Source organism: Pteropus medius, unplaced genomic scaffold (assembly GCF_902729225.1).
Source record: "Pteropus medius unplaced genomic scaffold, Ma_sr-lr_union100, whole genome shotgun sequence".
Classification (NCBI taxonomy): Eukaryota; Metazoa; Chordata; class Mammalia; order Chiroptera; family Pteropodidae; genus Pteropus; species Pteropus medius.
This window is the reverse complement of record NW_024340696.1, coordinates 32647612-32656903: the sequence shown is the minus strand read 5'-3', so window position 1 is coordinate 32656903 and position 9292 is coordinate 32647612. Positions and strand designations below refer to the sequence as shown.

The window sequence follows — 9292 nt, the reverse complement described above, 5'->3', positions numbered from 1 at the left end:
CAAATTTGACAGTTTGGTGCTTATCTTTATATACTTTTTAAATGTATGTGTTGAATGTGTGCACATGTCCTTTTTTTCCCAACAAAAAAAGGGATCATAGACTACTGATTAGTAGAATGGTATGCCGTAATTTTATGAGGTAAATTGTTACATATGTACATGGAACAATGATATTTTATGTGAAAATTTGCAGAACTACATTTATAATATGGTATTTGTGTAGACAAAGAGTATATGATTCGCTCTGGGAAGAATATATTGCAAAAAAATGAGGTAGTTTTTACTTTTTACTTTACATACTTTTCTACCGTTATCATTTTTTATCTTAAGCATATATACTTTAACAATAATTATTAAAGACTTTGTCAGAGAAAGTGAAACATAAGTCAACAAAATGGAGATAATGCAATACGATTGAAGATGCAAGTATAAAAGGTAGACCGGAAAAAAAAGTATTGAAAGGGAATAATGTACAAAAGAAATTGGAAAATGAAATAAAGGCAGCAAAACTGAAAACAGATATATGATTTTCAAAAGTATTCATTAGGGAATAGAAAAAATCTGATCATGCAGGGTCTGCTGTCAATTTTCTTGTTATATACGGCTCTCAGCAACAGCATATTTAGCCCCACTGACAAGTTCTTTTTAATGGCCCTGTGCAACAAAGGGTAAATGGAAGTTTGCACAAGGGTATGCCAAGAGAGAAAGGGCTAAAAGTGATCAGTGATCAATTATTTTACAGTTTAAAGTTTTCATATCTTTTTTTGAAAATGCACAAAACAGCCACAAATTTGTGGGATGGGCGTGAATGACAATCTAATGTCCCCTGAATAATCCTGGCATCATCAAGCAACAGAATATATCTATAGATACCATTGTTTTCAATAAATCCTTGCATTCTTTTTATCAACAAATCCTGTCTATGTCTATAATCAAAATCTACCTTGAATCTATCTACTTTTTCTATCTTCATTACCATCAACCCAGTTCAAGTTCACTCCTGCCTATTACCACTGCAGTGGCCTCCTGATGAGTCTTCTCATTTCCACTCTGGCTTTCCCTCTTTCCCCTGCCATTCCTTTTTCCACAAGAAAAGCAGATCAATCCTTCTAAAACGCTCATAGGGTGAAAACCAAAATTGTTTGCATGACTTCAAGGGGCTCCACGATCTGTCCCTTGTTCTTTCTCGCCCGAATCTTTGCACATAACTGTTCCTGCAAACTGAAATGCTCTACTCCTACTCTACAGATTTGGTTCTCACAGACTTCCCCAAACCCTTCTTCCTCTAATCTAAATCAGGTCACAATTTCTATTTCTATATTTATTTGCATGGTGTGTGTTTTATCTGACTTTTCCATTCTGTTGAAGCTGTGTAATGACTATATGGAAGTTCATAATACTATCTTCTCTTTTGTGCGCATTGGAAATTTACCACAATAAACAGCTTTAAAACTTTCCCTTTCATCCTACAAACTGAAAACAATTATTGCATGCAATTAACCTAAACTAGTTTTTCAAATTTGTATTTTAAAAAAATTTACTTTCCTTTTCATGATGCATTTTTGTATTTTTGTTTAGTAACCATATCAGAGACATAAAATCCCAGTATTTTAAAATTCCAAACAAAATGCTGCCTGCAAGAAAGTAAACTTTCAGATAAACTGAAAAAATGGTCTGAAGTTCAATCGTTCTTGCACTGTTTTTGCTACTAAAGTCTTTTATTTGAAAGCAGCATTATTTATTATTATTCAGTGAAAAGAACCCTAGACTAGGGATATAAAACCGCTGATCTACTTCCATTTTGTCACTTTGAATCATTGAACCTCAACTTCCTTAATAATATAATAAAGAGGTAAAGTTCTAAATTTTCATTTCAGATCTAAAATTCCATGGTTCTACAATTTGGAAGACAAAAAAAAAAGCCATCATAAACTATATCAATTTTTTTAATAAAGAAGTAACTCAAAAGAACATTTTTTCTATACATAAATAAGGTCATAACTCGGCGGTGGTGTTCATACCAGGTGAATCTACAAAGCCAAGAACAGGAACCACTGCATCCCCTTCAGAAGATCTGATACTTTGGCTCTTCACTTTTCTGTTCACATATTTGTGCAACATGCTGTAGTACTGTTCCTTTGGATTGAACGTATATAATGATGAAATCTGCTGCCAGTCTTTCATGGTTGGGGTGTTGAACTCCTTTGGCTGTGAGCAGTCAAGGAAACATTTAACATTTTCTTTTGCCAATTCCGCTGCATGCTGTGTAGCTTCACTTTTGAGGATCTTCTGCTCCTGTTCCAAATAGATTTTCCAAAATTTCAGCTGCATAAAACTAACTGGAGAGATGCATTGGCTGATAGATGTAACAATCAGAAGGAAGATGATAACAGCTGCTATCAGGATCCAGCCCAGGACCTAGAAAAACACAACAAAATACTAATTTAATCACCTTTTTTTAAGAAGACATTTTAAAATCCTCAGCTAAAGTTTGAACTGCTCACTGGTCATAATGAACAAGCAACAGTTTTAGGTCTTAATTCCTTAAGAGAAAGGAGTAACAAGTAACCTCTCAATGGTTGCTTAGCAAGTCAGTTATACTTCAAATCATATCAAGGGCCCAGGGAGATATCTACGTCACTTCCCTAGAATTCAAAACATGTGGAATTAAGGCAAATCCAATGAAACAAGCATTCATTTTCAAAACTTCTGAGTTCTATATGCCCAGAAGCAGTGTGTGGGGTGGCGGCTTTAGAGCCAAGCAGATCCATTTTATTGAAACAATTCTGCTTTCTTCTGGCTAGGCAAACAACTTGATCGTTAGAAAAACCTAAGGGAATGATGTAGGAGGTAAAGGACCTAGAGCAGTATCTGGCACAGAGTAGGTAGGTGCCTGACACTAAAAGAGCGCCTTCCCTCCTTTCTTCGGTTTATTTAAATATTTGCCTGTCGGCTCATTAGACGCCAAGAAGCCATTCTAATTTGTCTTCGGTGTCATTTGTCTGGAAAAAGGGTACCGATTCCTACTTTACCCAGTCCGCCCGGCAGTAGCCCATCCCTCACCCCACCACCACCTCCTAAACTCCAACCTCCCCGGGTCGACGCCAGCGCCTGACCTGCGACTGGGCCCTGAGCTCCTTCAGGAGGCCCTGCACGGGAGCCTTGGCCTGATTGCAGGGCACCAGCGGCAGCTGGGCAGCACAGTCGGGGTCATCGCCGGGACACAAGTGCCGCGCCACTACGTTGCTTCCGCTGGCCGCGCACTCGTAGAAGGCGCCCCCGAGCAGCGCTACGGCCACCCAGGTGAGAGGCGCGAGTGCGGCGACCCCGCTGAGCTGCGCACACACCAGGGTCCTGCGCAGCCCCGCGCCGCAGCCCGCGCGGGCGCCCGGCGCGCAACAGCCGGTCAGCAGGCGCCACGTGCGCGCACTCAACACGTAGCCCAGGAGGAAGAGTGCCAGAGCGGGTACCAGCAGAAACACCAGGCCGTAGGACAGGTTCCAGGTTGCGCTGCAGGGGCACTGAAACACTGCGGTGGAGAAGATGCGCTCCATGCCCGCAGTGAGCAGAGTTACCACGCCGTAGCCCAACGCGCTCTGGTGCTTATGGTGCAGATTCAGCACTGCTTGAAACTTCTCCATGGGCCTCCTTTCTCAGAGTGCTGTGGCTGCTCCTGCCCCTATCCTGCCCTGCTCCTCAATGGTTTGGGCGGGCTGGGGCTGGGGGTTAATGCCCTCTGCTAAGAAGCAGTTTCTAAAGAGGGAAGAGGGTTTCATTTAACTTTGTGAGCTTTTGGTTTCTTATTTAAAGCTTTCGCTTTCTTATTTGCCAGCCCTGGCTGACAAACAGACCCAAGCGCAAGCCCCTTTGACCTTCCCAATACCAACCCCTTTCCAGGGACTGCCACACTGGTGATCTTTCCCAGTTCAGGAACTCAGACCGAAGACGGACTCTGTTCCATTGTAACCTTTGTTGTCACGCAGCTGACAACCAACCGGGGACTTTGCTTATCATTCCTGCCCCAATGCAGCTGCCCAATGCAAACAATACATTTTACTTGGTCAAATTAGGAAAGACCAGATTTTCCTCTATTACAACCACCCTAGTTCTAAGTCAATTTTCAGTGAGACCAGAGTTAAAACAACAACAAAAAAAAATCATTTACAGGAAACATTATTCAAGGACAAATTTCTGGTTTCTCTTTCTTTAGCTAATCCACAAGGAAGCCCAGCTCAAGTGCTAGTAACTCCATGATGTTCTGCCTCCTTCCTGACCCCCTTCTGGATAGAACCTCTGGCCTCATTCACCCTGATTGTTCTCTCCTCTGTTTATCTCCCAAAGGACATCAAGGACATTAGACTAGATATATTATGTTGACTTCTGCCTCTTTTTTCCCAGGTATGTCTTTATACTGTCAGTGCCTGGAGGAATGTTGAATTCTTAACTAAATGACCACCAAGTTGATCACTGAGATTGGGGGGTGGATGGGTACATAGTTATCCAAAAATACTACTTGAATGAAAAACATTTCAAACTGCAGCTACATCTAACTAACATGTTCCCTTCACCTGTAACCACTTCCGTGAAACTGAGCCTCTCTGTGTGGCTCCAGAGTGAGATGAGGTATTTGAAAGAATATAGCCTTTGAAGTTAGGTGCAGTGTGTGTGTGTGTGTGTGTGTGTGTGTGTGTGTGTGTATGTGTGTGTGTGTGATGTTAATCCCTCTGAGACACAGCATTCTCATTTGGAAAAGGATAATAGTGCTCACTTTTTAAGACTGTTGAGACAAGTAAATTGAGTAGCATATGTAAAGCACCTCTGCATATAGTGTGTGGTTATTAAATGAATGTTCAGTGTGAGGGATTACCTCTTGCATTGCAACTCTGGAAATAGACAACAAATAACTGTTGTACATAAATTAAGAATCTAAATGAATGCTCAGTTTTAGACCAAGGATTGTATTGCCCCTTCTCTGACAGTCCACTTGGTTACATATGCAACTTCTTTTTCTCAAATAAATAAAGTAGACCTAGTGGGTGGGTGCCAACAGCAACCAATTCACTGTTACCTGCTCACCCAGATTCCATATCCAGGCACCCTCTTAGTAGTGAGGTAGACAGCTAAGGGCGCACCATCCACTAGGTTCATTTTATTTGTTCTGTGATTGGAAAGAAAGCCAGAGTGATGGGAGTATTGAGGTTGAAGAGGAAGGTGGCACATCATGAGGGGAGAGCTACAGGTAAAAGGTCAGGTTTAGGGGCTTTATAGATTAGAGTATGTAGTTTACAATCCTGCCCCTGAATCTCATTACAGACTCAGCTGCATCCTGACCTGCTATCCTGTCAGATTGTGTCTCCAAACACTACCTGGGGTTGTCACCACTGTGATCCCCTAGTCATGGGTTCTCCAAGTATTGTGATCATTTTGTTCTCATTACGGGTTCCTGTAGCCATGAGAGTCAAAGTTCTCCCTGCCAGTCCAAATTTTCTCCAGCATATAAGGTTGAGTCTAGTACCCTGACATCTACCCTCACTGCCTCTGGAGCAGTGGGTAGTTCTAGTCCTTGGTCTATGGAAGATCACCCAACTCTTTATACCCATCTCTGTTCTGAGAGGACATCACTCAGACTTCCAGCCCTTAGTGGAAATATAGTAAGAAAATACGGTGTGGAGAAGATTCAAGAATTTTCTCTGGGAGTACACTAAGTAAAAGTATAAAGACTTTTACATTTTTGAAAATCTATAATTCAACACTAATTTACTTTAGCTTTTAAGAAATGAGTGAGATATTCTCATGTTAAGCATATTATAAAACCAATGGTTATGGGTTTTGTTTGTTTTTAACTGCAGTAGTTTCTCAGCACTATCATTGTCAGTGTCAGGAATGGGTTTCAGAAACCACAAAACATTTCTCAGAAAAGAAAGCAAGAGAAACTCTTGAAGGGAAGTACACATTTAAACTGTGAATCTGAAAGTTCCTTGTAGTCATTTTCAAGGGAACTAGTCCTGAAATATTATTTTCTACACCTCTCATGAGAACTCAGAATAGTAGTACGGCCTTGGAAAAGGACTGCTAGAGAAGCAAAGCGTACACCCTGGCTCCAAGACTCACACATGAGAGTAAAATCAAATTAAGGTTCATATATCTTTTAAGCATCTACCATGTGCAAGACACAACTTTAGATACTAAAATTAACAAGTAAATTTAGAAGGTCTGACTCTCTTAATCTTAAAGAATACCTTTCTTCATGTTATGATTTATAGATATATCATTTATGTTAAGTAATATATATTTGAAAATCTGGAACCTATTGTTATCTTAAGATTTTTGATTGTTTACAAAAAGTTCTTCCTACAGAAGTATAAACAGAAAGAAAAATTAGACCTTTTCTTTGACATTTCAAATGCCAATCTTATGACAAACTGTAGCTAAGTCTATCCAGAGAGAAACAAGACAACACCAGGGAGAAGATAGGGCCATGTGGGCAGGTTTCAGGTACAGCTAAAGGGCCATCTGGATACCTACTGCCACCCGCTTTCATCAGAGTCACCAAGCCACAGTGAGGGATGATGGAACTGCAGGCCTTGGCAAAGCAGAGACTCTCCCATGACTTCCTCCCAATCTCCTTCCTGCCCAGCTCAGCTCATTTATTCAGCAGACTTGTCTGATATGTAATGCTCATCTTCCCCACTACCTTCTCCAGTTCTCTGCTATCTTCCCATGCCCACACATAACTGAATTACTTAAGGGAGGGATTTTCTTTTTGCTTTAGAGGTAGACAGCTACCAAAGGGAAATAATTATTTTTCTATATTTTATTATTAGATTTCTTAAAGAGGTTTCACTTTCCTTCTTGCAAACAATGACCAAGCCTGAATAGGTTTTGTTGACACCTAGATTCAGAGTTTGACTCTCTGTGATTCCTGCTTTGGCATTTTACTTCCTCCAGTTGTGCCAGGCACCTGCAGTACTTACCTTATTAAGTTAATTTAAATTTGGCTATTAATGACAGTCTTCTGGCTCTCCTCCTAACTCGATGACTATTCATCTAAGTCTCTCTTCCAGGTTCCTCCTCTTCCTAACTATTAATATTGGTAGTCACTAAAGTTCAATCCTTTCCACTTATACTTCCTAAATAATCTCCTCTTGATGCCACCGCTGACTTGATGTGTGTCAGTGGGCAAGCTAATTGATCTCTCTGTTCAGTTCTCTCATCTATAAAATGAAAATAGTACTATTACCTGCCTCATTGGGTTGTTGTGAAGATTAGATGAGTTAATACATGTAACATTCTTAGAATAGTGCCTGGCACATAGTAAATGCTCAAAAAAGATTGTCAATTATCATTATTCTCTTTTCCCATGGCTCTGACAGTGAATTGTTAGTTATCATTTCCAAATCTTCATCTCCTAAGTTCTTGAGAGGCATTTCTGATCGCCTAGCCAAGATTTCCACAATTGTGGAAACTGTCGTGTGTCCAGCAGTCACCTGAAACCCAAAATAGGACTCATTTTCCTCTAAAACTTATTTCTCCTTCAGAATTTGTAAATCAGTGAAGGATATCAGTCTTTCAAGCTAAAAACTCAGGGTTACCTGTGGGTACAACTCCATTTACTGTGTAGCTCGATTCTGTTCCGGGACTGTCCCTCAGATTGGACATTTCCTCTCAACCCTCAATGAATGTGGACCAGACCCTTAGCACCTTACTCCACTCCAGTTTATGCCACACAGTCCTATCAGAGTTAACTTCCTGAAAAAAGAATTCGAATATGCTCGAGAAACTGTTAAACACGCACATGTGAATAGGATATAGGGTACACATTTCATAGCAATACTGTTTGCATTAGGCAAGAACTTGTTTTAAAAAATCAAAGAACGAATATCCAAAAATGGCAGACAAGATAAAGTGTGAAGTAAGCAAACAAGAGAATACTAAACAGCAATGAAAATAAATAAATAAATAAATAAATAAATAAATAAATAAATAAATGCTGCTATAGCAAAATTGATAACAAGGATGAATCGTAAAAATGTAATATTGAGTAATAGAAATCAAACACAAAGAATATATTCAGTATGATTTCATTTAGAAGAAGCTCAGAAACAACCAAAGTTAAACTTTATTTCTTGAGGATGTAACAAAACTATAAAGAAAACCAAAATAGTGATTAAGAATCACAAAGACAGTGGGCTTGAATGAGATTATGATTGGGGTAGAGAGGAAGGGAAGGATGTTCACAATGTTATATTTCTATACCAGGATGAGGGTTATACAGAAGTGTTTGCTTTCTAATTATGTTTCGTACAGTATGTTTGTTTTACTAGTTTTCTGGCTATGGGTTATATTTTTTTACTTATAAGGCAGGAAAAGAAAGAAGTCCAATTATATTATTTTCTAGTTAAAAACCTCTAATGCTCCCAACTGTCAGGAGGACAAGTTCCATATTCCTTATGTTGGCACACAAGCTCTTTCTAACCTTGCTCCACCCATTGCAGCCCCAATTTAACCCATGCACCCCGGTTTGCAACAGCACTGATCTCCCCTACAGTACCTGAACTTACATATCATAGCCTTCCTCAGTTCTGTGCTCTCTCACTTACTCTTTCTTGTTGCCTTGAATGACATTTCTCTGTTCTTCACTTGACAAACTATGCTCTTTTAATGCTCGGTCCAACGTTATCTCTTCATCGAAGCCATCTTCAAAATCTCCAAGCAGAGTTAGTTGTTCTGTTTCATTACTCCCACAACATTAAAAATAATAATAATAATTAATAATAATAATAACAATAATAATAATAATAATGCTGCAATAGTTCCTAAAGTACCTATTGCAACATTTCTTTCTAGTGTTCTGTCTCCCCTGCTAATCTGGGAGCTCCCAGAGAGCCAGGACTTCTTTTTATTCATCATTGCACCCCTCACATGTGAAGTAGCACTCACCACATTTTGTATTAGCTTTATCTCCTTACAAAATTTTCTCAACTGACGTCGTTCCATTTTTGTGAGTATTAATGTGAGACAGTGTAAAGAACCCAGCTCATTTTAGTTTTTATTTAAAACATTTTAGTTTCACAGCTACATTTTATAAAATATTTTTTTTAACAGGGTGACTCAAAAATATGCTAGAGGGCGCTAATTCACTGCCATAATAAGCTATTGTGCTCTATGGGGCATTAACAGTTGACTTGCTCATCTAACCAGGAAACAAAGACTCAGACGTTTAGTAAACAAAATATCAGCCATCTTTGTTCAATGAAATTAATGAATATAGTTTAAACATTTAAGTCTATAA

At 39.4% G+C, this 9292-nt stretch overlaps 1 protein-coding gene across 1 annotated transcript; it reads right to left on the bottom strand.

The window, feature by feature from the left end:
* Positions 1 to 268: 268 nt before the first annotated feature.
* On the bottom strand, positions 269 to 3786 carry CALHM6 (calcium homeostasis modulator family member 6). The gene is made up of 2 exons (XM_039870858.1): positions 3117 to 3786; positions 269 to 2418 (listed from the first exon to the last, which is right to left on the bottom strand). The coding sequence occupies exons 1-2, from the start codon at positions 3639 to 3641 to the stop codon at positions 1996 to 1998; spliced, it is 948 nt and encodes a 315-aa protein (XP_039726792.1). The 5' UTR covers positions 3642 to 3786; the 3' UTR covers positions 269 to 1995.
* Between the last annotated feature and the right edge of the window lie 5506 nt (positions 3787 to 9292).